Below are 11,429 nucleotides of genomic sequence, written 5' to 3'. Positions count from 1 at the left end.
GTCCTGGGAGGGGGACGGGGCACACCTGTATGGCCAGGTATCCCTCACCAACCCAGGGGGCTCCGGCTTGCCACCCCCACCCCCACCCCCTGGGCTCTGCAGGGAAGGATGGGACCAGGGCCTCTGTGCTGGGGCTGGGGGGTGCCCACACTGGGCTCTGGTGCCAAGTGGCGGACGGACGTCCCCCAACTGTCCCAGCCGGCATGGAGGAACACAGGGACCCCCCCCACGGCCCCTCGGGCTCCCCCGTGGCCACATTGTGGGCCAGAGCGAGGGGCGCTGCAGGCATACAGACAGGCGCCACCACTCGGCCGGCAGGGAGGGCAACACACGTTTATTGCCGTCGCCGCGAGCCGGGCGCAGGCGCAGCTCCTCTCCCCACGGTCCGGCCACCCACCCGCGGGAGGTGGTCCCCTCGGGAGCCACAGCGGCGACTGGGCAGAGCCAGGGGAGAGGAAGGCAGCGCTCTGCGCCCCCTGGAGGGACGGGACGGGGACGGGGACGGGGACGGGGGGTGGAGGGGGACGAGGAGTGGCGGACACTTTGCAAGGTTCTGTTTGTTAGTCTGACAGCAGGCGTGGGTGGAGGGGTCTGGGCAGGGCTGCCGCCGGGTCCGCTCGGCCGCGTGATGAGAACGCGCTGCCGCAGGTGGTCGAGGGCAACCAGCCAGGTGAGCTCAGCCGGAACGCACTGATTTCGAGGCTTTGTGTTCATTTTGCCCTGGGCCCCTTCTCAATGGGCTTCCCGATGTCCCTCCCCCGGAGCTTGAGGCCTGAAAGAGCCGGCGGCCCACTGATCTCTGCAGCTTCAAGGACAAGGCGGCTCCACGGCGTCCCCACCCGCTGCCCCGAAGGTGGCAGCGGGCACCCTCCCTGACCCCTGAGCACCAGCTGCCGGCCTCCGGGGCTGGGGGGGACACATCCCTAGCTCTCAGGGCTCGCTTTCAGGAGCATGTGCCTACCCACCTTGGAGGACGTTCCTTCCCAGAACCGGGCCTCCTCACTCAGAGCCACGTGGACACCCCTGGGGGGCGGGGGGGCTCACGTGGGCGCGGAACGTGCCCGATGCTGGGACGAGAGCGTTGCAGGGGGCGCGCGGGCCCACAGCACAGTGGCAGGAGGTGCCAGAGGAGGAGCCAGACACTCCTCGCTCTGGGCATTTTCTCTGGGGCCTCGGAGCCCTTCCCGTGCCCGCCCTCCCCGACCCCACCCCTACCGCGGAGGGGCAGCGCCCCCGCCTGACCAGGAGGGCGCAGGACACTCACCGATGGCTCTCTCAATTTTGCCCAGCACCTGGTTGTTGGGTATGGCCCGGCCACTCTCATAGTCCGCGATGACCTGCGGCTTTTCGTTGATTTTCTAGAGAGAGCGTGTATTTTGCAGTCGGTTCAAGAAGGAAAGGCTGAGGCTGGAGCCCCTCTGGGGGAGACACCTCAGGCCCGCCTGTGGGGCAGCGTGTGGCCTGGGCGGATGGCAGCCCCAGGGCCGGGGCGAACGATGACCCTGGGTCACCAGGCGAGCAGAGCTGCCACTCCCACCCCGCCAGGCTCACTCACCGTCGCCAGGTCCTTCTGTGTCAGCCCCTTGCTCTGGCGGCCCTGCTGGATCACCTTGCCCACCTCGAGGGTGACCCGGTCGTGGTGCAGCTCCTCCGTCTCCCGGTCCAGCTTGGCTGTGTTCTTGGTGATTGAGTGCTGTTTGTTCTGGCCGGCGGCCCCTGGACCGGTGGGAAGCAGGGCAGAGGGGAGGGTTGGCAACAAGCCCAAGGACCAAGCCCAAGAGGTGCCCTGTGCCCAGAGTGACTGATAAGCCAGGCCACCCAGAGTAGTGGCGGCCCACGGGCCGAAGAGCACGGAGCCCCGAGGCTTTCGCAGCTGTGAGAAGCGTGCGGGACAATCCCTCCCGACCTCTGCCGACCTCAGCTGCTCTGACAAGATCCCAGACCCTCTGAGCTCTGCAGCAGCCTCGGCTGCCAGAGGCCATCCTGACAGCCCCGGGGCCCCAGGCACCCACTGCGGACCTGAACCCCAACAGCACACCCTGGTTTTGGTAGTGGAAACACAAGTACCTACATTTCTTGGAAGTCTCCACATCTTCTCCTCGCCTCTGAGCTGCTAAGATGGCCTAGAAAATGAAGAAATGTCTTTTGGTCAAAGTTAGCTTTGGCGGTATCTGGCAAACACCAGTTTAGGCCTCGTCAGCCAGTAGGCACACTGCCAACGCCTGGTGCTTTTCTAGCCCAGGCAGCAGGGCCGGGAGCTCATGCCCAAAGCGCTGTGCTGCTGGCCCAGTATCCAGTGCTTTTTCAAGGCTGACAAGCAACGCTGGGCTTAAACCAAAGCTGGTTATACAAATCCCTCTACAACCAAACAGCCAGGCGACTCTCAGCAACTCCTGCTCAGGAAAAGAGACAGAGCTCGTGTCTCTGCAGTGAAGAAAGGCAAGCCAATAGCTTCCTTTCAGAAACCCACACTCGAAATAGATTCGCTTCTCTACCAGACCTGCTGGCAAAAGCAGAAAGAAATGCCAAGTCAATCTGGCTCCTGAGAGAACCCATAGCACCATGCCTGCAGTCCCTGCCCTAAACATCACCAAAGGCAGTGATACCCCTGGGTCTAGGCTTGCCTGCTGTTAATACAACATATCTCTTGAAGCTTCTGACAACTCAGACATGCCTGAGGAACAGCCTAGGTGTGTTATGTTCAAACGCTTTCTAGACCTGTTCAAAGCTGCTTTTTTAAATCAAATTTTATTTATTTTTATTTTTTTGTCTTTTCTAGGGCCGCACCTGCGGCATATGGAGGTTCCAGGCTAGGGGTCGAATCGGAGCTGCAGCCACCAGCCTACACCAGAGACACAGCAACGCGGGCTCCAAGCTGCGTCTGCGACCTACACCACAGCTCACGGCAACGCCAGATCCTTAACCCACTGAGCAAGGCCAGGGATCGAACCCGCAACCTCATGGTTCCTAGTTGGATTCGTTAACCACTGGCCCATGATGGGAACTCCCAAAGCTGCCTTTGAAGAAAGAAAAAAAAAAAAAAAAAAAAGACTGAACTTGACTTAGACTGACTAACGAGTCCAGGTCAGGTCAGTGAATGCCGTTCACCAGGGCCGAAGTCAGTACCGGGCCAGGCCTGATACTGCATGTCTCAGGCCTGCCCAGGGTGGCCTGAGAGTATCAACAAGCAGGGGTGGAGGCCGAACCGCCCTCCCCGCCTTACATCAACTCACAGGTGAACCTTGGATGGATTAGCCAGGCTGGGAACCTTCTGCCTCAAGTACCTCTCAGGGCACGCTGGCTACCCCTGCAAGATGGGGACGCAGGGTCTCCCTGTGTGCTGGGTTTCTAGGTCACCTCGGCCTGGGGCCAGGGACTCCCTTCAGTCAGCAATGTGCCTCAGGCAGCATCTGACGGGCTAAGCACCAGGCAGCCCGTAGAGGGGGGAAGGAGATTCTGGGGCAGGGGGTGCGGGCCGCCTCTGCCTGTCCCATCCCTTCCTGGGAACTGCCACTTACCCGTGCCTCGTCCCCCATCTCCGCTCCAGGTCCTCCCTGCCAACCTCGCCCCACGCCTCCTCCACTCCATGCCCTGTCCTCACCAAGAGATACAGGGCCTCGCCCGCAGACCTTAATCATCGGCGCGAAAACGCCCCGACCCTTCGACACACACCTCGCCCGATCTCCCGCTTCCCACCCGTCCCGGGCCCCCGCCGGGTCCCCGCCCCCGGCCCCCCACCTCTGTCCCCACTCCCCGCCCCTGCGGCCGCCCCGCCCGGCCGTTCCTGAGTCCCGAGGCCCGCGTTGCGTCCGCACCTGCTTGGACTTGGCCTGGGCGGCTGTGGGGCCCTTTTTGCGCAGCACCGTCACCGTGTCCCAGTCACTCTCAGCCATGGCGGGGCAGACGAGGCAGACGGGGCAGGAGGGGCAGGAGGGGCAGGCGGGTGCAGGCGGTCCGTCCGGCGGCTCCGCAGCAGCTGCTCTAGACCCTGCGACGCGACGTCCCTTCGTCGAACGGCCGCTTCCGGCGCCCGGCGCGGGTCCGCCCCCTCCTCCCATTGGAGGAGGGTACTGGAGGCGGGCACTTCCCGCGTCTCGGGGCCAATCGGCGCCGGGCTCGTCTGAGACAGCGCCGGGGGAGCGAGTGCGCGACGTCAGGGCTGGAGCGCGTGGCCGCTGGGGGGCGCTGAAGCGGGGGCGGGTCGCTGGGGGAGCTGAGAGGCGTTCGGGAGCGCTGGAGAGGCGGTGGGGGACAGGGGACGCCGGGGGAACAAGGGGCCCTGGGGATGCTGAAAGGGCGCTTTGGAGCGCCGAGGATCGATTGGGGGGAGCGGGGGCGCTAGGGAGAGCCAGAGGACCTGGGGTGAGGGGGTGGGAACCCCGGCTGGGGAAGGCAGCACAGCGAGGCCCCCGGAATGGGTATGGGTGCAGGACGTGGGGTGGGGTCCTGCGAGGGGAAACGCGAATGGGGGTGCCGTGCGCCGGGGCGAGAAGAAGAGGGGACCCAGGGAGAAGAGGGGGCGCAAGTAGGGGGAGGGAGACTGGAGCCTACATCTGGTTTCTTGGTCTCATCTTTGGGGATCCGGGTCCACCAGCCACGGCCTGGCTGCAAGGTGGGTGCGCAAACTGGATGCCAGGGAAAGGTAGCCTCATCGATTTTTTGGTGGTTGAAGTTAGTTTCAATTTCATTTCTTTCTTTTCTTTGTTTTTGATCACCCTGAACGCAATTCCAAGTTCTACTTATCTAGAGTTGTGCTCCCATGACACAAAGATGGGGGCTGGGGTGGATGTAGGCTTGGTGGGGTCTAAGGCATATATAATTTCCAAGGAAATGTGCGAAATTATAAAAACAAATTGACTACAAAAAACAATATTTTCGTATAACATGTATATTCTGAAAATATGTACACATAACTTTACAGTAATGTAATATAATGTACACAATGTAATATATACATTGTTTTACAATAATTTTGTAATATTTATTTATTTTATGATAAACTCTGCATGAGAAAATAAGCCGATAGTTATAAATTTTAAGACTGACGAATGCCACAAGCATCACAAAATTCAGAAAAAATAATGTTTGTATGAATTAATGAATGCATCTCTACTGCTTTTGCTTACATTTCTGGCTGTATTCTCATTGAATGCCACATTCAATGAGACTTCGCAGAATTGTTTTATGGAAAGAGCGGAAAGAGAATTCAGTCATACCTCTAACATGTTTGAACAGATTTGCATCTGATTGTTACTGCAGACATCGGTGTGGCTAATACTTGCGGCTTCGCAGAGACGCACTCTTTGCAGCTTTCCTACAGGTTTCTGCTCCACAAGACAAGAATTTTGAAAAATGTGTCCACTTTAATAAATGATAGCCAGTTATTTACCAGCAAACGCTCTTTGGAAATAGCAGAAGAACTGCACCCCCAACCCTGCGAGAGACAAACGCCAAATTCGGAGAATCAGGAGGAGGGGAAAACCTGCTTTTATAGTGAAAAGGAGATGTGGGCGGGGCTGCGATAACCAAAAAGCCCATTTGAGGAGCTGGGGGGGGGGCGGTCCAAAGCCCGGAGGCTTCCCATTGGCTGAGGCTGCAGTCTCTGGTTGGCTGGGGTGTCCTGGGGCGGAGGGAAGTTTCCTTCTTTCTGCGGAGGAAAGTCGAGGCGCCTTCCTGCCCAGGCTGTGGGTGGGGACCTCTTCCCGGTCAGGGTAACCGACAAGTGCGGTAACCGACATGTGCGGGGGGCGTGCGGGCGTCCACTCCAGGCCTGGCCTGACTCCAGCTTTAGCGAGGTTTCAGGAATTAAACCCGCGCATTCCAGCCCCGTGTCAGGAGGACTGAGTTCTGCTTACAGTTTTGCGCAGATTCCCTTCTTCACACGGCAAACCTTATTTTTTTTTCGCTTCCACGTATTTCCAGCTCCGGGCGCAGTGCAGGTGGGTAATTGGCAGCTGTAGAAGATTCACCTGCCCCAGGTCAGGCCAGCACTACCGAACAGCATGAAAACAGCCCATAAACCTCAACTAAATGCGCCCCAACTCAAGCTCCTTCAAGTGAGGTCCCCCAAATGCCTGTGGTCTGCAGGGAGCCCAGGAAGAGTATGAAGAAGGCGGAGTTTGCCTGGAAAGAGGCAGCGGTCTTAACCGCTAAGGTACCCTACTCGTGGAATTGAACCAACACCGGGCGTGTGAACCCCAGGAGCGGCCCTTGGCTGGAGTTCTGGCTGAGATCCCTGCAGGAGAAGTTGCATCAGCTCTGTGGTACTGCGGCTGCCCTGGTTGGCTCAGCCGGGAGATGGGGACATGTAGACCTCGGTGTCCATGTGACCCCAGGACATCCAGCCCTTGGATAGGAGTCCAGCTCTGCTGCCACAGAGATCTCTGCAGCCCCCTTGCTTGCGGCCCGTGCTACCCCCAGGGCGCAGGTGGTATAGGTCCCTGACCTGCATCTTCCCTCACCCCATCCTGGCTCTGAGTGCTCTCAGCTGACGTGGGGCCCAGGGGAATGAACCTGCAGCAGCAGGCGGGAGGCCTGGTCAGCAGTTCATGTCTTCCCAGAGGGGCCACTCCACACCCTTTGTTTTCTTTAGTTTGTAATTGTTTTATTCTGCTGAACTGAGTAAATAAGATCAGGTTTAGGGTTTGTTTCTTCATGCTAGTGGGGATGCACCTGAGCAAACAGGTCTCCTTTTGGCGCCCCAGTGTGTCAGTCATTTAATCTCCCTTCTTAAATTCATTCCCCCCTCAGTGGGTAGGTAGGCAGGTCTCAGGGAGCCATTGTCACACCACCATTGTTTTATGTATTTCTTTTTGTCTTTTTTTTTTTTCTTTTTGTCTTTTTGCCCTATCTGGGCCGCTCCCATGGCATATGGAGATTCCCAGGCTAGGGGTCCAATCGGAGCTGTAGCTGCCAGCCTACGCCAGAGCCACAGTAACACAGGATCCGAGCCCCATCTGCGACCTACACCACAGCTCACGGCAACGCCAGATCCTTAACCCACTGAGCAAGGGCAGGGATCGAACCTGCAACCCCATGGTTCCTAGTTGGATTCATTAACCACTGCGCCATGACGGGAACTCCTCTTTTTGTCTTTTTAGGGCTGTCCCTGTGGCATATGGACGTTCCCAGGCTAGGGGTTGAACCAGAGCTGTGTCTGCTGGCCTACACCACAGCTCACAGCAACTCGGGATCCCTAACCCACTGATGGAACCTGCATCCTCATGGATACTAGTCAGATCAGTTTCCACTGCGCCACAATGGGAACTTCCCACTGTGGTTTTAATGAATCCTCTCTCTGTGCTGTTTATTATTATTATTATTTTGTCTTTTTGCCATTTCTTGGGCCACTCCCATGGCAAATGGAGGTTCCCAGGCTAGGGGTCTAATCAGAGCTGTAGCTGCTATCCTATGCCAGAGCCAGAGCAACATAGGATCTGAGCCACGTCTGCGACCTACACCACAGCTCACAGCCAGATCGTTAACCCACTGAACAAGGCCAGGGATCGAACCCGCAACCTCATGGTTCCTAGTCGGATTCCTTAACCACTGCGCCATGACCAGAACTCCTCTCTGCGCTGTTTAAACCAGAGTTCCTGTTGTGGCTCAGGGGGGACGAACCCAGTTAGTATCCATGAGGACCTGTGTTCAATCCCTGGCCTTGCTCAGTGGGCTAAGGATCTGGCATTACTGTGAGCTGAGGTGTAGGTTGCAGACGATGCTTGAATCTGGTAGTGGTGTTGCTGTGGCCGTGATGTAGACCAGCAATTGCAGCTCCAGTTCAACCCATAGCCTAGGAACTTTCGTATGCTGCTGGGGTGGTCCTAAAAAGATAAATAAATAAATAAAGTAACCAGTGTTATTCATTTGTCTTCACATACAAAGGAGAGAAAATATAATTCCACACGCTTCTGGAAGGCAAAGATAAAACCTGGCTATTTCTATATTTCCTTTTTGTTTTTTGGCCACGCCTGCAGCATGTGGAAGTTCCCAGCCAGGGATCAAACCACAGTAGTGACAATGCTAGATCCTTACCATGCTGAGCCACAAGGGAACTCATCTATATTTTGAAAATAAAGATATTAATTTGAATATTGTATCCCTGATGAAAATCAGCACTGAGTTATCAGTTAAAAGCTATCCCAAAAAATCTAGTAAATGCGCGTATCCACACACCTCAGGAAGGAGGGGTTACTCATGTACTTGCAGGCTGTTCATGGAGTTCCTGCCGTGGCGCAGCAGTTTAAGGATCTGGTGTTGTCTCTGGAGCAGCGTGGGTTTGAATCTCAGCCCGATTCAGTGGGTTAAGCATCCAGCGTTGCTGTAGCTGTGGTGTAGGTCATAGCTGTGGCTTGGATTCGATCCCTGACCTGGGAACTTCCATATACCAGAGGTGTGGCGAAAACAGAAAGTCTCTGATTACCAAGGCTAACAGACTTCAAGTGGTCCCATGATCCCACTTCCTGGAAGTCCAGCCTTGTGAAATCCCTTTCCCCCCTGTTTAAAGCATGTTTCATTGTGGTAAAATACACAATGTACAAATTACCGCCTTAGCCATTGCAAAACTCTCGAGTTCGGTGGCCTGACGCACATTCATTGTTCTATGAAACTCCCATGGTCCAACTCCCGAATTCTTTATTTCATAAAAGCTAAGACTCTTTCCCTGTTAATCGCTGACTCTTCTTTCACTCTCTCCCCGAGCCCTGACACCTGTTACTCTACGTTCTGTCTCTATAACTTCATTATCGGAACCTCATCTAAATGGAAGAATACACCACTTGTCCTTGTGTAACTGGCTTATTTCACTCCGAGTGATGGCCTTAAGGTCCATTCAGCTTGTGGACTGTGTCAGAGGTTCCTTCCGTTTCCAGGCTGGATAATCCCCCATTGTGTGTACATAGCATATTTGCTCATGCCTCTTCCATTCGTGAGCATTTGGGTTGCTTCCATATCTGGCTATTGTGAGCAGTGCTGCTGTGCATATGGATGTACACATATCTTTTCAAGACACTAATTGCATTTATTTGGGTTTATACCCAAAGGTGGAATTGGTGGATCATATGGTAATTCCATTTTTTTGGCCACACCCACAGCATGTAGAAGTTCCTGGACTAGGGATTGAACTTGAGCCACAGCAGTGACTGGAGCCACAGCCATGAGAGTGCAGGACCCTTAAGCCATGAGCCATCAGGGAATTTCTGGTAATTCTGTTTGTAATATTTGAGGAACTGCCCTACTTATTTTTCAAGGATATATTTTATAAATATTGTCCCATTGTCTTCTGACTTCCATTGTTTCTGATGAGAAGTCCTCTGTCACTCATGTCTGTTTGTATCATTCGTCTCTACTTGTATCCTGCACATAATGTGACATGTTCTCTGGCTGCTTCAAGATTATCTCTTTTTTTGGGGGGTGGGGGTCCCCGTTATGTGCCCAAGTATAACTTTCTTCATAATTTTCCTGCTTGGGTTTGCTGAATTTGGGGGACCTATATGGTTGTTTTTCATCAAATTGGGGAAAATTTTACTAGTATTCAAATATTTTTGTTTTTTCTGTTCCATTTTCCCTTTTCTTCTAGAATTCCAATTAAGGTATATAATTCTGCTTGTTATGTCTCACAGTTCAGATTTTTCCACCTTTATTCTTTCAGCTCTTTATCTCTTTTTCTTTCTGCTCTGCAGACCATTTCTATGGTTCTCTACTCAGGATCACTCATCCTATTTTCTGCCATCTCCAATATGATATTTTTTAATATAAGTACATCCCCAATATTGCATGGAGTATGCTTGTCCCCCTCCTCTTTTGTTGTACCCACAGCATGCAGAAATTTCTGGGCCAGGGATCGAACTAGACACATAGTGACAACACCAAATCCTTAACTGCTAGGCTACCAGGGACTCCTCCAATATTAAACCCAGGTAGAGTCTTCATTTCTGATACTATACCCAGGCTACATCTCAACTATATAAGGTGTCATAGGATGTGATTTTTGGGCTTTGTCTCAAATGTAGAAGATGTCACAGGTATGACAACTCCAGATGGATATTTTCTGAAAAGAAGGAGCCTTTTGGGATTAGAACAGGAGTTACCTGCTGAGGTCTGCCTTTGGGGAAGAACCTTCTGGCTACAGTGTGGAGGATGGGTGTGTGAACATAGGGTCCAAACAGTGCTCAGGGGAGCATGGGGAGTGAAGTGGACTGGCCAAGCCAAAAGGAATGGTGCAGGGCTGGGAAGAGTGACGTTCTTGTGGAAGCTGATGCTATAAGGTTGGAGCAACAGAACAACATGCCGACTGTTAACGTAAAAGTTATTGGTTTCATCCTTTTTATTCTGATGAATATGACCATAAACGTACTGTTCACAGATGATCCACATAATGCACTGTGATTCTATTCTTTCCCACCATATCTCTAATTTTTTGGTTGGCTGCAACCAAAAAAAAATTTTTTTTTTTTGGCTCCCACGCAGCATATGGTGTTTCTAGGCCAGGGATCATATCCGAGCTGCAGTTGTGACCTAAGCCACAGCTGCAGCAGTGCCAGATCCTTAACCCACTGTGCCATACTGTTGGGAATGAAACCTGTGTCCCAACACTCCCCAAATGCTGCGTATCCCATTGCGCCACAGTGGGGACTCCTATTTGCTTCATTTTTATTTACCCCCATTAATTGGGCGCCCGACTGTTAGAGCTGTAAATCTCCTCTCCAGCCATCAGGGGACCAGCCATCCCTATGCTCCCCAGGCGTCATCCTCTGCAGCCTGTTCTCTCCAGACAAGTTGGTGTGGGCGTCCTCCAGACCTGAGACACTGGTTGGCCTGAAACTGTTTTTTTTTTTGGTCTTGTCTAGGGCCACACTTGCGGCATATGGAGGTTCCCAGGCTAGGGGGTGGAATTGGAGCCGTAGCCACTGGGCCTACGCCAGAGTACAGCAATGTGGGATCCAAGCTGCATCTGCAACGTACACCACAGCTCAGGGCACCACTGAATCCTTAACCCACTGAGCAAGGCCAGGTATCGAACCCACAACCTCATGGTTCCTTGTCGGATTCATTAACCACTGAGCCACGATGAGAACTCCTGGAACTGTCTTTTGAGGAGTTCCTCCTCTCTCCTGAAGGCAATACCAGCATCTTCTTTCTGTTCACCCTTATCTTGGTGGGCAGTCTCCTGTAGCTTTTAGACCAAGACTGCATGGGAAGAAAAATTTTGAGACACAAGATGTTTGAAAACGTCTTTTCTTAGAGTTTTATTTATTTTAATAATGATTTTTATTTTTCCATTATAGCTGACTTACAGTGTTCTGTCAATTTTATACTACACAGCGAGGTGACCCAGTGACACATACATGTGTACATTCTTTTTTCTCACATTATCAGGCTCCATCACAAGGGACCAGACATAGCTCCCAGTGCTATACAGCAGGATCCCA

General features: G+C 53.6%; 1 protein-coding gene across 1 annotated transcript; it reads right to left on the bottom strand.

The window, feature by feature from the left end:
* Window positions 1-314: 314 nt before the first annotated feature.
* EDF1 (endothelial differentiation related factor 1) lies at window positions 315-5,458 on the bottom strand. The gene is made up of 5 exons (XM_003480635.4): window positions 3,816-5,458; window positions 2,072-2,123; window positions 1,556-1,716; window positions 1,265-1,358; window positions 315-772 (listed from the first exon to the last, which is right to left on the bottom strand). The coding sequence occupies exons 1-5, from the start codon at window positions 4,056-4,058 to the stop codon at window positions 711-713; spliced, it is 612 nt and encodes a 203-aa protein (XP_003480683.2). The 5' UTR covers window positions 4,059-5,458; the 3' UTR covers window positions 315-710.
* Window positions 5,459-11,429: the final 5,971 nt, after the last annotated feature.

Source organism: Sus scrofa, unplaced genomic scaffold (assembly GCF_000003025.6).
Source record: "Sus scrofa isolate TJ Tabasco breed Duroc unplaced genomic scaffold, Sscrofa11.1 Contig1206, whole genome shotgun sequence".
In the NCBI taxonomy this organism is placed as follows: Eukaryota; Metazoa; Chordata; class Mammalia; order Artiodactyla; family Suidae; genus Sus; species Sus scrofa.
Note: the sequence above shows the minus strand (reverse complement) of the source record. Positions and strands in the feature narration are given on the sequence as shown.